Genomic DNA, 18176 nt, shown 5'->3' on the forward strand with positions numbered 1-18176 from the left:
CTCTGCTCTCTGAGTGCTGGTTGCTGGGCAGATGCTGGTGAAGCATCTCTTCTGGCCTCTGGAGGACAGAGGTGGATTTTGTACCCCCAAAGGGGGAGACAACTTGTGTTCTTTGCAAGGCATCCACCCTTACTAGTAAACTAGGAAATTTCTTTAGAAGTTACTTATGAAGCAAGACCATTTGCCAAAGGAAGTGTTCTTCTCATTTTGTTGTTTCAGTGAAACAACACTGTTCAGTATTATCCTACCAAAAATTTGTTCTTATTCTACTTCATATGACATTGGTCTTGTATAACAGTGGTCCCCTTGTATAACGGTATTCCTGGCTTCTGTGAGCATTTTGATGATTTCTGGGCTCGGCACACATTATAGGAGTCTCCACCATGAAATCCATGATGGGCATTGGTGAAAAATGGTCCCTTCAAGCATAACTGATGTCCTTATACACAATAACATAGACCCTCAATATTAGGTAATTCAGTATATATTATTTTGTAACCTGTTTTTAAAAGTTAACAATATATTTTGCACATATTTCTATATCATTATGGGCTTCCCTGGTGGCTCAGATGGTAAAGAATCTGCCTGCAGCCAGAGACCAGGCTTCAATCCCTGGGTCAGGAAGATTCCCTGGAGACGGGAATGACTACCCACTCCAGTGCGCTTGCCTGGAGAATCCCATGGACAGAGGAGTCTGACAGGCTACACAGTTCATGGGGTGGCAAACAGTTGGACATGACTGAATGACTAACACTTTTATATCATTAAGTATTCTTTCACTCAATAAAAATGTTTAATCGTAGTATTACAAAAATATAGGCTATTCCAGAGAAAATATGGAAATTTTAAATTTCTTCCAATTATTTCGCTACATAATTGAAATGCAATATACTCACTTAACCACTTGTGTTACACAGATCAAAACAAATTCAATTAATCAAGTTAAGGAGGAAAAAGGAATTTTATTCCACCCACACTGAGGCTAATAACCTTGGAAGCAGATATTTGGAAAAACTCTGGGTAATTTTCATGTTAGAAGATGAAGGCATAGTATATACAGTTTTGAGACAAAGGATCATATATCAGAATGATATACTGATATTTTACATGAAGTTCACCAAGGATATATATGTCAGTTAAGCATCAAGTCACCATGACCCCCAGTAGAGCTGGGAAAGAATGCTGTTCTTTTAACAAGTTACAATGCTATTATCAGAAGAAAAAAATAATTCATCTTCAAGGCCAAGCCGGCACTCCCATACTTGAGAAGTCCTGGTTACTCTGCAATACAGATGCACACTGCATATTAGGAAGAGGACCAAACAAACATACAGAGAAAATTTTATTTAACGTTTTTTGTCCTGCCTTAAAAGTTAAATTTTATTTTGTCAGGCATTTAGTAGTTTCCGACATTTTTGCTATCATGAAAAAAGTTGCTCTTAACTTTTCTGTATTTAAATGTAAGAATCATTCATGATTATTTCTCTTAACAATATTTTCTGGCTGGAATTGCTGTTTTATAGGCTATGAATATCTTTAAGGCTTTTGGTACATAGAGATTAAGTGCCTTTTGAAATGTTTGCACTGAATTTTATTTCCACTAGTACTGTGTGAGACTATTAGATTCCACTTTTCCTCACTAACATTTGCTTTTTACCAAGTTTTAAAATCTTACCCAGTTTCATAGGCAAAAACTAGTGTGTATTCACTAATTTAATGTTTCATGTACTCCTTTATTGTTTGCTCACAACATTTGTGATTTTTAGGTTGTGATGTTTGTCATTTTGTCATGATTTATATGGGAGCTCTTTACACTATGACTGTGACTACTACACTACCAGGTACCTATATGAACTTGAGTGCACAACAGTCCTACTAGGCAGGATATATTTATCTCAAAAAATATTTCAGGAAACTGAGGCAAGGAAAAGTTAAATCACTTGTCTAAATAATACAGGTAAGATGTGAGTAAGTAGTACAGGTAAGATTAGAACCCAAGCTTCCAGGTGGCACTAGTGGTAATGAAGCCACCTGCCAATATGGGAGACGTAAGGGACACAGGTTTGATCCCTGGGCCAGGAAGATCCCCTAGAGAAGGAAATGACAACCCACTCCAGTATTCTTGCCTGGTGAATCCTGTGTACAGAGGATTCTGGAGGGCTGCAGTCCATGGGGTCACAAAGAGTCAGACATGACTGAGTAGGCATCTTGGATACCTTCTCTTAATGACATCCTTAATTCCTGTAGGTTTTTTTTTTTTTTTTACTCCTTTTCATTCTTTTTGCTCCTCTGATTGCATAATTTCAACTGATCTTTCTTTTAACCCATTGATTCTTCTGCTTGGTCAAGTCTGTTTTTTTAAAAAAACCTTTTATTTTATATCGTAGTATAGGCAACTGGCCCCATTATTGCTTGGCAAATAGAGAGGGAAAAGATGGAAGTAGTGACAGATTTCCTCTTCTTGGGCTCCAAAATCACCGAGGATGGTGGCTGCAGCCATGAAATCAGAAGACAACTGATTCTTGGCAGGAAAGCGATGACAAACCTAGACTGTGTTGAAAAGCAGAGACACTACTCTACCGACAAAGATCCATATAGTCAAGGTTATGGTCTTCCCAGTGTCACAAATGGTTTCGAGAGCTGGACCATAAAGAAGCCAAAATGTCAAGGAATTGATGCTTTCAAACTGTGGTTCTGAAGAAGACTCTTGAAAGTCCTTTGGACAGCAAGGAGATCAAACCAGTCAACCTCAAGGGAGATCGACCCTGAATATTCACTGGAAGGACTGATGCTAAAGCTGAAGCTCCAGGATTTTGGTCATCTGATGTGAACAAACAATTCATTGGAAAGGTCCCTGATGCTGGGAAAGATTGAGGGCAGAAGGAGAAGAGGGCATCAGAGGATGAGATGACTGGACTGCATCACTAATGCAATGAACACGAACTAGGTCAAACTCTGGGAGACCATGAGGGACAGGGTGCTGTAGTCCATGGGGTCGCAAAGAATTGGACATGACTGGGTGACTGAACTGTTCCCCTAATGGTCCTGGAGTGAGTGATGAAAATGAAGGCAGAACATGAAATCTGGTGCAATGGGTCAGGGGGCCTGCAGCCTCTGTTGGACTAAGGCGCAGTGTCCACTCTGAATTCAGCTTTTATTCCTAATTGCAGACTCAGTTCAGTTCAGTTCAGTCGCTCAGTCATGTCTGACTCTTTGTGACCCCATGGACTGCAGCACGACAGGCCTCCCTGTCCGTCACCAACTCCTGGAGTTTACTCAAACTCATGTCCATTGAGTCGGTGATGCCATCTAACCACCTCATCTTCTGTCATCCCCTTCTCCTCCCACCTTCAATCTTTCCCAGCATCAAGGTCTTTTCAAATGAGTCAGTTTTTTGCATCAAGTGGCCAAAGTATTGGAGTTGCAGCTTCAGCATCAGTCCTTCCAATGAATATTCAGGACTGGTTTCCTTTAGGATGGACTGATTTTATCTCCTTGCAGTCCAAGGGACTCTCAAGAGTCTTCTCCAACATCACAGCTCAAAATCATCAATTCTTCATGCTGGGGTCCTTTAATGGACCGGAACCTGGTAGTCCAGAGTCGATGATAAGAAAGTAAAAGAGAGAAAGAGGCTGATATTCCCTGGTTTACGCAGAAAACCAATAAAGCCCTTGACACAGGGCTTGCATCGCTCATGAAGGCACCAGGTGCCCTCTTGAGGGGGTGAAGGCACAGAGCACCTTCTTGAGAGGGTCTTAGAAGCCTGAGAGAGAGAGAGAGAGAGAGAGAGACAGAGAGAGACAGAGAGAGACAGAGAGAGACAGAGAGAGACAGAGAGAGACAGAGAGAGAGACAGAGAGACAGAGAGACAGAGAAACAAAAAAGACACGGGGACCCAAGCTCTGATGGAGCAAAGGTGCTTTAATAATTTTTCTGTGAGTATATATAGGCTGTGGTACAAGAAATTTTTTTCAACAATGACAAAGATCAGAAAACAAAATGTACAGCAACTGTTACCAAGGGAACAAGGGATATTAATGGTCACAAGGTTAGGAGACAATCCATATCTCAAGAAAGGGGAGCGAGACTAAGCAGTTTTGTCGTAAAGAGAATGTTTACTAAAGGAGATCCAAGCTTGTCTCACATAATGACCTCAGTTCCTGGGAGAAGTGTGCTGCTCTGCTTGAAAAGGATCAAAGGGCTCATGAGAGACAGCACGTAGGAATCCTCCTGTTAAACACTCCCTGACATCTTCAGTGCTCAGTTTTCTTTATAGTCCAACTCTCACATCCACACATGACTACTGGAAAAACCATAGCTTTGACTAGACGGACCTTTGTTGATAAAGTAATGTTTCTGCTTTTAATATGCTGTCTAGGTTGGTCATAACTTTTCTTCCAAGGAGCAAGCTTTAATTTCATGGCTGGAGTCACCATCTGCAGTGATTTTGGAGCCCCCCAAAATAAAGTCTGTCACTGTTTCCCCATCTATTTGCCGTGAAGTGATGGGACCAGATGCCATGATCTTAGTTTTCTGAATGCTGAGTTTTAAGCCAACTTTTTCACTCTCTTTCATTTTCATCAAGAGGCTCTTTAGTTCTTATTTGCTTTCTGCCTTAAGGGTGGTGTCATCTGTGTATCTGAGGTTATTGATATTTCTCCCAGAATCTTGATTTTGGCTTGTGCTTTGTCCAGTCCAGCATTTCTCATGATGTATTCTGCATATAAGTTAAATAAGCAGGGTGATAATATACAGCCTTGACATACTCCTTTCCTTATTTGGAACCAGTCTGTTGTTCCATGTCCAGTTCTAACTGTTGCTTCCTGACCTGCATGCAGATTTCTCAAGAGGCAGGTCAGGTGGTCTGGTATTCCCATTTCTTTCAGAATTTTCCACAGTTTGTTGTGGTCCACACAGTCAGAGGCTTTGGCATAGTCAATAAAGCAGATGTTTTTCTGGAGCTAACTTTTTCGATCATCCAACGGATGTTGGCAATTTGATCTCTGGTTCCTCTGCCTTTTCTAAATCCAGCTTGAACATCTGGAAGTTCACGGTTCACTTAGTGTTGAAGCCTGGCTCGGAGAATTTGAGCATTACTTTACTAGCACGTGAGTGAGTGAGTGAAGTCGCTCAGTCGTGTCCAACTCTTTGTGACACCATGGACTGTAGCCTACAAGGCTTCTCTGTCTATGGAATTTTTTAGGCAAGAGTACTGGAGTGGGTTGCCATTTCCTTCTCCAGGGAATCTTCCCAACCCAGGGATCGAACCCAGGTCTCCTGCATTGCAGGCAGACGTTTAACCATCTGAGCCATCAGGGAGGCATGTAAGATGAGTGGAATTGTGCAGTAGTTTGAGTATTCTTTGGCATTGCCTTTCTTTGGGATTGGAATGAAAACTGACCCTTTCCAGTCCTGTGGCCACTGCTGAGTTTTCCAAATTTGCTGGCATATTGAGTACAGCACTTTCACAGCATCATCTTTTAGGATTTGAAATAGCTCAGCTGAAATTCCATCACCTCCACTAGCTTTGTTTGTAGTGATGCTTCCTAAGGCCCACTTGACTTCACATTCCAGGATGTCTGGCTCTAGGTTGGTGATCACACCACTGTGACTGTCTGGCTCATGAAGATCTTTGTTGTATATTTCTTCTGTGTATTCTTCCCACCTCTTCTTAATATCTTCTGCTTCTGTTAGGTCCATACTATTTCTGTCCTTTATTGTGCCCATCTTTGCCTTTTTTGATCTTATCTTTTCCAAGACTCTACACTGACATAGTCTGGATCTCCTTGTTTTTACTCCAGGCTGTTCCCTTTTGGGCTAGTCTCAGGAACAATCAGCAAGTGTGTAGGCAGCATTCATGCCTGATGCTGACCCGCTGTTCCAAGGTCCATGCTTTCATGATCCCAGTCATACTCACTTCTGGGTCTGGCCTTGGGGTTTGTAACAAGGAGATTATTCTTAAGAAAAACACAGTTTCTTAATATCTGCTGTTTTTCCAGGTGCAATTTCTGTGAAATTTCTCAAGGCTGTGAAAGTACATTATTAGGAATTCCCACTACACTGAACAATGAACATAGCCAATTAACAATGTTATGATAGTTTCAGGTGAACAGCAAGGAAACTCAGCCACACAGATCCGTGTATCCATTCTCTCCTAAACTACCCTCCCATCCAGGCTGCCACATAACACTCAGTAGAGTTCCCTGTGCTGTATAGTAGGTCCTTGTTGATTATCCACTTTAAATATAGCAGTGTGTAGGAACTGATCCCAAACTCCCTAACTCTCCCTTCACCCTATTATTTCCCCTTAACAAACACGAGTTCAGTTCTCTAGATCTGTGAGTCTGTTTCTGTTTTGTAAATAAGTCCACTTTTTCATTTCTTTTTAGATTCATATATAAGGGATGTCATATGATGTTTCTACTTCTCTGATGGTCAAGACTGTTTTTGATGCTCTGTATAGAATTCTTCAGTTCACTAATTATATTATTCAGCTCCAGAATTTCTGGTTAGTTTTTCTTTCTTTCTTTTCTTTTTTATGTTTTCTATTTCTTTGAGTCTCAGTGAATTTACATATTCCCTTCAGAGTTGGCCCAATTTTCCCTTCCTACTTTATCAGGTCTTTAATGCTTTTAAGATAATTTTAGTAAATTAATTATACTTTTTCAACAGAGGAAATAGCCTCAATAAGCAAGCCTACCATTACTGAGAAAATCTAAAGCTTTTCACAGTAATGAAATCATCTCCTTGTTTGTGTCATGAACTAGATAAAAACTACATGTAGGCAAGGACATTGTCTTATTATATTCTGTGTTTACAGTACTTAAAAAGACCTGGACCTCTCCAGGTCTATGGATTGAACTGTATCGTTCCATAATTAATATGTTGAATCCTAGGCCCTAGTTAGACTCCACTGGAAATGGGGTCTTTAGGAAGTAACTGAGGTTAAATAGGCTTCCCTGGTGGCTCAGTGATAAAGAATCCTCTTGCCAATGCAGGAGAGGTGAGTTTGATCCTTGGGTTGGGAAGATGCCCTGGAGAAGGAAATGGCTATCCACTCCAGTATTCTTGCCTGGGAAATTCCATGGTCAGAGGAGCCTGGCAGGCTATAGTCCATGAGGTTGCAAGAGTTGGACATGACTTAGTGACTAAACCACCACCAGTGTTAAATAAGATATAAGGATGTGGCCCTAATCTAATAGGTGACATTATAAGAAGAAGAAGAAGAGGTAGATCTCCCTCCCTCTTTTGCAGATCTCTCTCCCTTTCTCCCTGTGTACCTGTCCTGAGGAAAGACCAGGTGAGCACACAGTGAGGGAGCCATGGCCTGCAAGCCAAGAGCAGAAGTCTCGTAATGAACACAGCCTTGCCAGCACCTTGATCTTGACTTACCAGCCTCCAGAACTGTGATAAGATAAATACATTTCTGTTGTTTAACCAGTCAGCATGTGATATCTTGTTGTGGCCACCTGCCTGAGCCAACTACACACCATGATCTTCTCCAGTTCAGCATTTCCCCAGATGTTCCCTCTGTGATGCACCACTTCTGTTTCCAGAGTGAGAGCACGTGGGGTGGGTCATAGACCTGAGCAGTGTGAATTGTATGCCAGGGACCACTTCTCCTTAGACTATAAGAAAGATTCTCATTTTCTGACCCGAGTTAAAAGCTGATGAAGCTGATTCATGGAAACTCACTGCTCAGTTCCCAACAGGAAGGCAAGAGCCTGGGACATGGGGTGAGACCTGATGTGACAGAGAGAAATGGTTTGGGTCCCAGTTCCAGGTGGGACCAGGCAGCAGACCTGTTCACACAGAAAGAAGTCTCATCTGGGTGAAGCAGTGAGGGCTCGGGTATAACCCCCCAGCTTATTGATCCCTGTCTGCTGACTCTGGAGGGAAGCCATGCATTAGTTATATGTCGTTGAGCAACAAATTAGTTCTGAACTTGCCAGCTTAAGTGAGCAAACACCTAGTATCTCACACTTTCGTGGGCCAGGAATTGACATGTCCTATCTGGGTTCTCTGACTCATGATATCTTGCAAGGATGCAATCATCTGAAAGTTCAACTAGGGTTTGTTATCACTCAAATGTACTCACTTGGATGTTGGCAGCATCCAGACCTTGGTGGACTGTTGAACTGAGAGACTCAGTCCCTTGCTGGCTGTTGGCTTGGGGCCTGCCTCCTTTCCTTGTCACAAGGGTCTCTCAATAAGTAGTTCACATGTGGCAGTTGGCATATTCAGAGCAAGAGAGAGAGCAAGATAGGTCACCAAAGGAAAAACCAGAGTCATCTTGAAGCATAATCTCTTCAGTGACATCTCATCATTTTTGCCATATTCTATTTGTTATGTGCATGTTACTATGTACATTCCAGTGTGGGGATTACACAAAGATGTGAATACCAGGCAACAGGAATAACTGGGACACTTTAGAGCCTGTTACCCAGCCCTCTGTTCCTAGGCTGCATGAGATGCTCCTTATGGACAGGGAAGGAGAGGGAGGATTCCTCCCTAGATCCTGGGCCATGAGTTGTAACTGAGATGGGGAAGCTCAGCCTTTGTAGCCTTGAGCACATCTATAGGGAGGGCAGCATCCAGAGTCTCTGAAGGCCTCTCCTCGGTGATGTCCCTGGAGCTGGTTCTGCAGGCTCATGGGAAATACCTGGTGCCTCCTTTCCTGCTCTAGGTTCAGTGATGGCACATTGGGAGCTTTGAGTTGGCCATTGTAGGAATATTTATACCACAGAAGTCAAGAAATGCTATTCACAAGTATATTCTTTTTCAGAGGTCAGAGTATTCTTTTTTTTTTTTTTAATCACTTGCCAGTATACTACTGCGTGGTATCCTAAAATCTCTCTTGTGTCCTGTGTCTGTGTCTCTTACAGCTGTGAATCTGAGGCTGATGAATGGAGGTCACCGCTGTGAGGGGAGAGTGGAAGTGAAACAACAAGGAAAATGGGGCACGGTGAATGATTACAAGTGGAGCTTAGAAGAGGCAGCTGTCGTGTGCAGACAGCTGGGGTGTGGAGCTGCTATTGATGCTCCCCAAAGATCTTATTTTGGACCAGCAGCTGGCCCCATTTGGTTTTCTTATATTTTCTGCAGAGGGACAGAGTCAGCTCTGAGGCAGTGTAGGTATCCTAAAGTGAAAGACTATCGTCCTCAGGGTTATTCCCATGACGATGATGCTGGAGCAGTCTGCTCAGGTAAGTCCTGTCTGATATAGGATGGAATAACCAGAAAGGTTCATCATGGTAGCTTGTTGTATTCTTTCATGGGATGGTCAGACAAGTGCAGCTCTAAGAGGGGATATATGAGAGGTTCAGGTAAGGAGAGATGTGAGTTTATTACACTCACAGGTCCTAGAGAGACAGAGTATCAGCAGGTGGGTATTTGGGGGAGGTGCCAATAGAACCCGCTGATCCAAGCAGTGGTGCCCCCAAAATGGAGTGTGAGGACCCACGGACAAGTGACAATACATATAAATGGGTCTTGTTTTTGTTTTCATCCAGCCAGTCTATGTATTTTGGTTGGAGTACTGAGTCAGTTTACATTTAAGGTAATTATAGATATGTGTGTTCTTACTGACATTCTGTTAATTGCTTTGTGTTTTTTTGGTAGGTCTTTTTTTCTTCCCTTCCTCTTTGATTCTCTTCTCTTATGATTTGATGGCTATCTTTAATACTGTGTTTGGATTTCTTTTCTTTTTTGTGTGAATATATAGAGTTTTGTTTTGTGGTTTCCATGAGGTTTTGATATGCAGTCTATTGTAGGTTGCTGGTCTCTTAGTTTCCAATGCATTTCCAATAGTCTGCATTTTAACTCTCCTCCTGATTGCTAGTTTTGGTATCGTATTTGTGTGTGAATGTTTTCCTACCTTTACTGTATGTTTGCCTTTACTGGTATGCTTTCTCATTCATAATTTTCTCTTTTCTTCTATGGCTTAATTTTCTTCCTAGAGAAGTTCCTTTAGCATTTGTTGTAAGCTGGTTTAGTGGTGTTGGATTCTTTTAGCTTTTTCTTGTCTGTAAAACTTTTGATTTCTCCATAGAAACTGAACAAGAGCCTTGCTGGGTAGAGGATTTCTGATGGTAGGTTTCCCCCTTTTATCAGTTTAAATATATCATGCCACTCTCTTTTGACCTGCAAAGTATCTGCTGAAAAATTGGCTGATAAACTTATGAGGATTCCTTGTAAGTTATTTGTTGCTTTTAATAGTTTCTCTTTGTCTTTAACTTTTGTCAGTTTGTCAGTTTGTCAGTTTGATTAATGTGTGTCTTGATATGTGCCTTCTTGGGTTTACACTGGACTTCAGTGGCTATTTCCCTTCCCATATTAGGGAAATTTTCAGCTATTATCTCTTCAAATATTTTCTCAGGCCTCTTCTCCTTCAAGGGCCCCTAAAATGTGCATGTTTGTGCATTTAACGTTGTCCCAGAGGTTTCTTAATGTTGTCCCAAAGATTGTCCTCACATTTTTACATTCTTTTTTCTGTCCTACAACAGTGATATTCACCATTCTTTCTTCTAGCTCACTTATCTGTTTTTCTGCCTCATTTATTCTGCTATTGGTTCCTTCTAGTATATTTTTCATTTCTTTTACTGTATTCTTCAACTCTGTTCTGTATATCTTCTAGCTCTCTGTTAAACATTTCTTGTACAATCTCATTCCATGCCTCCATTCTTTTTCTGAAATCTTGGATCATCTTTACTATCATTATTCTACATTCTTTCTCAGGCATATTGCCTATTTCAACTTCACTTAGTTCTTCTTCTGGGATTTTATCTTGTTTTTCTTTTTCTGGAATATATTCTTCTGCTATCTCATTTTGTCTAACTTTCTGTGTTTATGGTCGTTCTTCCACAGGCTGGAGGATTGTCTTTCTTCTTCCTTTTGGTGTCTGTCCCCTGGTGGGTGAGACTCATCTAGAGGCTTGTGCAGGCTTCCTGGTGGGAGTGACTGGTGTCTGATGACTGGTGGATGGAGCTAGTTCTTGATCTTCTGTGTGCGGGGCCCTGTCAAAAGATGTGTGTAGAGGCAGCTGTGAGCTCAGGAAGAGTTTCAGTTCAGTTCAGTCACTCAGTCATGTCAGACTCTTTGTGACCTCATGGACTGCAGCATGACAGGCCTCCCCGTCCATCACCAACTCCTGGAGTTTACTCAAACTCATGTCTATTGAGTCAGTGATGCCATCCAACCATCTCATCCTCTGTCGTCCCCTTCTCCTCCTACCTTCAATCTTTCCCATCATCAGGGTCTTTTCAAATGAGTCAGCTCTTTGCATCATGTGGCCAAAGTATTGAAGTTTTAGCTTCAACTCTACACCTAAAGCAACTAGAGAAGGAAGAAATGAAGAACCCCAGGGTTAGTAGAAGGAAAGGAATCTTAAAAATTAGGGCAGAAATAAATGCAAAAGAAACAAAAGAGACCATAGCAAAAATCAACAAAGCTAAAGCTGGTTTTTTGAAAAGGTAAATAAAATTGACAAACCGTTAGCCAGATTCATCAAGAAACAAAGGGAGAAGAACCAACTCAACAAAATTAGAAATGAAAATGGAGAGATCACAACAGACAACACTGAAATACAAAGGATCATAAGCGACATCAGTCTTTCCAATGAATATTCAGGACTGATTTCCTTTAGGATGGACTGATTTTATCTCCTTGCAGTCCAAGGGACTCTCAAGAGTCTTCTCTAACACCACAGCTCAAAAGCATCAATCCTTTGGTGCTCAGCTTTCTTTACAGTCCAACTCTCACATCCATACATGACTACTGGAAAAACCATAGCCTTGACTAGATAGATCTTTGTTGGCAAAGTAATGTCTCTGCTTTTTAATATGCTGTCTAGGTTGGTCATAATTTTTCTTCCAAGGAGTAAGCGTTTTTTAATTTCATGGCTGCAGTTACCATCTGCAGTGATTTTGGAGCCCCCCCAAAATAAAGCCTGTCACTGTTTCCACTGTTTCCCCATCTATTTGCCATGAAGTAATGGGACATGGATGCCATGATCTTAGTTTTCTGAATGTTGAGTTTTAAACCAACTTTTTCACTTTCCTCTTTCACTTTTATCAAGAGGTTCTTTAGTTCTTCTTCACTTTCTGCCATAAGGGTGGTGTCATGTGCATATCTGAGGTTACTGATTCCAGCACAAGCTGGAATCAAGATTGCTGGGAGAAATATCAATAACCGCAGGAAGAGTTTAGACTGCCTATCCGCTAATGGGCAGGGCTGTGTTCCTGCCCTGTGGGTTGTTTGACCTTAGGCATCCCAGCACTGGAATCTTCAGGCTGTTGGGTGGGGCCAGGTCTTGGTTTCAAAATGTCAGCATTCAGGGGAGCTCACACCATTGAGTACTCCCTGATACCTCTGCCACCAATGTCCTTGTCCCTGCAGTGAGCCACAGCTGCCCCCACCTCCCCAGAAGACCTTATAAGACAAGAAGGTAGGTCTGGTCTTCGCTTCTGTGAAGTCATGACTTTTTCTCTGGGCCCCAGTGGGCTTCCCTGGTAGCTCAGCTGGTAAAGAATCTGCCTACAATGCAGGAGATCCTGGTTCAATTCCTGGGTTGGGAAGATCTTCTGGAGAAGGTATAGGTTACCCACTGCAGTATTCTTGGGCTTTCCTGGTGGCTCAGACAGCAAAGAACCTGCCTGCAGTGCGGGAGACCTGGGTTCAGTCCCCGGGTTGAAAAGATCCCCTGGAGGAGGGAAAGGTTATCCACTCCAGTATTCTGGCCTGGAGAGTTCCATGGACAGAGGAGCCTGACAGGCCATAGTTCATGGGGTCACAAAGGGTTGGACATGACTGAGCAACTTTCACTTCACTTCACTTCCCTTGTTCCTGTGGAGTTCCTATGATCAAGCCCCTTGGCCTTCAAAATCAAGTGCTCTCAGGGCTGCTCTTCCTTATGCCAGACCCCCAGGGTGGGGGAGCTTGACCTCAGTTTCAGAAACATTCTGTCGGGGGCGGGGGGGTCTGTCACATAATTATTTTCCAGTTTGTGGCTCACTCACCTGGTGGGTATGAGATTTGATTATATTGTAAATTCACCCCTCCTACCATCTTATTGTGGCTTCTTCATTGTCTTTGGATGTAGAGTATCTTTTTTGATAGTTTTCATGCTTTTTAAACTGCTGTTCAGCACTTAGTTGTGATTTTGGTGCTTTTGTGAGAGGAGGTGAGCTCAAGTCCTTGTACTCTTCCATTGTGCACATTTTACCTTAAATGATAAGTGAAAACTGAAAATCACGCAGTCATGTCCAACTCTTTGTGACCCCATGGACTATACAGTCCATGGAATTCTCCAGGCCAGAATACTAGAGTGGGTTAGCCTTTCCGTTCTCCAGGGGATCTTCCCAACCCAGTGAACAAACCCAGGTCTCCCACATAGCAGGTGGATTCTTTACAATTCTAACAAGGGAAGCCTAAGAATACTGTAGTGGGTAGCCTATCCTTTTTCCAGCACATCTTCCCAACTCAGGAATTGAATCAGGGTCTTCTGTATTGCATTCTTTACCAACTGAACTATCAGGGGAGCCCTTAAAATAATAGCTTGTCACTTAACAAATACTGAAACAAATTAATAAATCTTATAAAATGTTGTGGCTATTTTTGCCTTAAATATTCTATTATTTCAAAAATGTGCAATAGTTTTTGTATTTACCTACAGAATTATTGTTTAGAGCAGTCTTCATAGCTTTGGGCATTTTCCTTTAGCTTGAATACCTTACTGTAACATTTTTTGTGTAGTGATGGTCTGGTGGTCTCAAATTCTATCATCTTTTTAATATGAAAACATTTTAACTGTTAATAATTTTAAAAAATATTTTCACTGGTGACTGAATTCTAGTTTAGAAAATTTCGCCACACTACCTTAAAGATGCTTTTACATTGGCCTGTGGCTAGGACTTCCCTGGTGGCTCAGACGGTAAAGTGTCTGTCTACAATGCAGGAGACCTGGGTTCGGTCCCTGGGTCGGTAAGATTCCCTGGAGAAGGAAACGGCAACCCACTCCAGTATTTTTGCCTAGAAAATCCCATGGATGGAGGAAGTTGGTGCCGGCTACTGTCCATGGGGTCACAAAGAGTTGGGCACAACTGAGCAACTTTCCTTTCCCTTTATGGTTAGCATTGCCTCTAATAAATAGCCAGTAATACTTATTTTTGTACCTCTTTACATAACATGTCAATATTTCATGGGTGCTTCTAGGATTTTTTTTTGAGGGGGGGGCGGTTATCACTGGTTTTCCACAATTATATTTTCAAATGTCTGAGGTAGTTTTCCTTATTTTTATCTTTTAAAGTTTGTTTAGCTTTTTGGTTTGGTTTATAGCTTTCATTAAATTTGGAAAAATTTCATCCATTATTTACAACTAGTTTTCTACTCATCCCTTATTCTGAGTCTCCAAATACACATATTTTTGCATGGTTTATTCTTGTACCAAGTGCCAGAGTTTCCATTCATGCTTTGTTTTCTGCCTTTTTTCCTCTCTGCTTCAGTTTGAATAGTCTCTCTTGATATGTGCTTAATTTCCCCACCCCCTTTTTTTGTTTTGCCGTATCTAATTTCTTTTTATGTTAATCCAGATAATTTTTCATTACATATATTGATTTTTCAGTTTTAGAAACTCCATTTGGTTCTTTTTAGTCTCTGCTTTATTTTTTTTTTTTTTGCTACATAAAAAGCATATTTATGTTAGTGTCTTAAAATATTAGCAGTCAGTTAAATAATTTCTGTAATTCTTGGATCTATTTATAGTGACTGCTCTTTTGAAATTTTGCTATGAGTTATATTTTTCTTTTTCAGAAAGTCTTGTAGCTTTTGGATTGGAAGTTGGGCATTGCTAGGCAGTCATTTAACAGAAAGAATTTTAGCAATAAATAATCAGAAAAGAGTCTGATAGCAGGGAATTGCACTTGATGAATCACACAATGTTTTCCATTGCATTACATTGAATTCTTTTCAAAATATGTTCCTTGGGTGGCAAAGTGATAAATTTTTATTTTAGTTTCTCTTCTTTAGCTTCAAAACTTCTTGTTATCCCACTTTTAATTGCCACATACCCAAATTACACTCCACTTCTACAGCAGTTGCTTTCCTTTTTCCATTTTGTTTGCCATCGATCCATATTTTTAAAAATTGTGTTTGCTTCTCTGAAGTGGGAGAAATGAGAAAGGATGGAACAGTTAGGTGGCATATAAGAGGAGCAGAGTGCAACAAAATATGCTAATTACTAATTTGACAATTATTTTCTCCAAATACTTGTGCATTTTTATACAGATTGAGGCTTTTGAAACTCAGAACTCTACAAATTAGGCCTTACTTGATTTCTGCTTCCTTCTTCTTACTCCCTTCTCCCTCTTTTTTGGCAGCATGCCACCTTCTTTCAAATTATAAAACATATAGGAAAGAAATTAATGAAGATATAGATAAGTGAAAAAGTATCTTGTGTTCATGGATTGGAAGAATCAATATTGTTAAAATGTCTATACCACTCAAAGTGATTTACAGGTTTTATGCAATCCCTCTCAAAAACCTAATGGCATTCATTATAGATATAGAAAGTACAATCCTAAAATACAATCTAAAATATGTATATTGTTTACTTTCAATCTATTCATGATTTTTTTGTTTTCTTATCACTATTGACTTTTAGTTTCATTCCATTGTGTTCAGAAAAGATACTTGGAATGATTCAAATTTTCTTGAATTTGTTAAGACTTGTCTGCAGCCTAAATACAAGTTTTTTTTTTTTAATCACAATAACACACTCATTGTAGAAAATGTGTAATCTACACAAAAGTATAAAGAAGAAAAAAATCACCCATGATACCACTATTCACAGATAACCATGGTTGTTATTTTTACATTTGCTTTCCATCTCTTTCCATGCATTTCCCTTTATGTGGGTAAACTGTACTGTTTGCACAGATATACTCTGTTTTCTTGTACCTTAGATATTACTACTGCTATCTTCTATATTACTACTGCTACTACACCCATGATACCACCAAAGACTTGTATTTATCCTTTGTATTTATACATATATAAAGACATGTATATATCCATGGAATATAAAATATTCCATGTGTGCTTGAGAAGAATGCATATTGATTTTCTGTTTGAATGATCAATTAATTATAGAGAGTGGGATATTGAAGTTTTCTACTGTTAATGTATCGCTTCTACTTCTCCCTTAAAAGCTGTCCATGCTGTCTTGTATACTGAAATGCTATAATGTTCCGTGCATATATGTAATTGCTATATCTTTCAGTTGAACTGTCTCTTGTGACAGTTTTTGACTTAAAGTCTCTTTTGCCTGACTTTGATCTCTTTTGGCTATTATTTGCATGGCATCTCTTTCTCCACCTGTTCACTTTCAGCCTACCTGAGTCATGAAATCTAAAGTGAGTCTCTTATATGCAGTATGTAGTTGGATCTTACTTTTAATCTATTTAGATTATCTATATATTTGATTGGAAAGTGTAATATACTTACATTTATAATCATATTGAAAGGTAAGGACTTACATTGCCATTTTATTCATTGTTGTATAGTTTCTTGCTCCTGCTTTCTTCTGTGTTGTATTTGTGGCTTGATGATTTCTTATAGTGGTATGCTCTGATTAATTTCTCTTTTTCTGTGTGTATGTACTATACTTTTTATTGTAGTTACCATGGAACTTGTATCAAACATTTTATAACTATAACAGTTTACAGCAGAAGTTAAGTACTGTTATGAAAACAACTTAATTTCAATAGCATGCAGAAACTGCATTTCACTCCTCCCCTACACTTGAAGTGATTGATGTCAGATTTTGCTTGTTTCTAAATGTGTTTCCAACAGCAGCTTTCTGTAATTATAGTTAGTCTTATGATGGTCTTTTGATTTATATTTATATATAATGTTAAAAGCAAGTTATGTACCACTATTACGGTATTACAATATTCTGTTTTTCTCTCTGGATTTACCAGTAAGGTTTACACTTTCTTATGTGAAGATACTTTTGTATCATTGTTTTGTTTATTCATTTAAACTTGAAGAACTACTTTTAGCACTTTGGTAATGTAGTGATGATGAAATCCCTCAGATTATGCTTGTATATATATATACATATATATGTGTGTGTGTGTGTGTGTATATATATATATATGTATATATATACATATATATATGCTTAAAGCATCACTATGAACAAAGCTAGTGGAGGTGATGGAATTCCAGTTGAGCTATTTCAAATCCTGAAAGATGATGCAGTGAAAGTGCTGTACTCAATATGCCAGCAAATTTGGAAAACTCAGCAGTGGCCACAGGACTGGAAAAGGTCAGTTTTCATTCCAATTCCAAAGAAAGACAATGCCAAAGAATGCTCAAACTACCACACAATTGCACTCATCTCACACACTAGCAAAGTAATGCTCAAAATTCTCCAAGCCAGGCTTCAGCAATGCATGAACCATGAACTTTCAGAAGTTCAAGCTGGTTTTAGAAAAGGCAGAGGGACCAGAGATCAAATTGCCAACATCCAATGGATCATGGAAAAAGCAAGAGAGTTCCAGAAAAACATCTATTTTTGCTTTATTGACTATGCCAAAGCCTTTGACTGTGTGGATCACAACAAACTGTGGAAAATTCAAGAGATGGGAGTACCAGACCACCTGACCTGCCTCTTGAGAAACCTATATGAAGGTCAGGAAGCAACAGTCAGAACTGGACGTGGAACAACAGACTGATTCCAAATAGGAAAAGGAGTATGTCAAGGCTGTATATTGTCACCCTGCCTATTTAACTTATATGCAGATTACATCATGAGAAATGCTGGGCTGGAAGAAGCACAAGCTGGAATCAAGATTGCTGGGAGAAATATCAATAACCTCAGATATACAGATGACACCACCCTTATGGCAGAAAGTGAAGAGGAAATAAAAGGCCTTTTGATGAAAGTGAAAGAGGAGAGTGAAAAAGTTGGCTTAAAGCTCAACATTCAGAAAACTAAGATCATGGCATCTCGTTCCATCACTTCATGGCAAATGATGGGGAAACAGTGGAAACAGTGTCAGACTTTACTTTTTTGGGCTCCAAAATCACTGCAGATGGTGATTGCAGCCATGAAATTAAAAGACACGTAGTCCCTGGGGGAAAAGTTATGACCAACCTAGATAGCATATTAAAAA

The 18176-nt window shown here is 40.1% G+C and overlaps 1 protein-coding gene across 1 annotated transcript in view; it reads left to right on the forward strand.

Annotated features, from left to right (window-relative positions):
• LOC122423125 overlaps positions 1-18176 on the forward strand; it is a 119495-nt gene that overhangs the window by 69059 nt on the left and 32260 nt on the right. The window contains exon 24 of the mRNA XM_043439905.1: positions 8886-9206. Coding sequence (XP_043295840.1) covers positions 8886-9206 — 321 coding nt within the window. The remainder of the gene's footprint in view (positions 1-8885; positions 9207-18176) is intronic.

The sequence above is a fragment of the Cervus canadensis genome, chromosome 21 (genome assembly GCF_019320065.1).
Source record: "Cervus canadensis isolate Bull #8, Minnesota chromosome 21, ASM1932006v1, whole genome shotgun sequence".
Taxonomy (NCBI): Eukaryota; Metazoa; Chordata; class Mammalia; order Artiodactyla; family Cervidae; genus Cervus; species Cervus canadensis.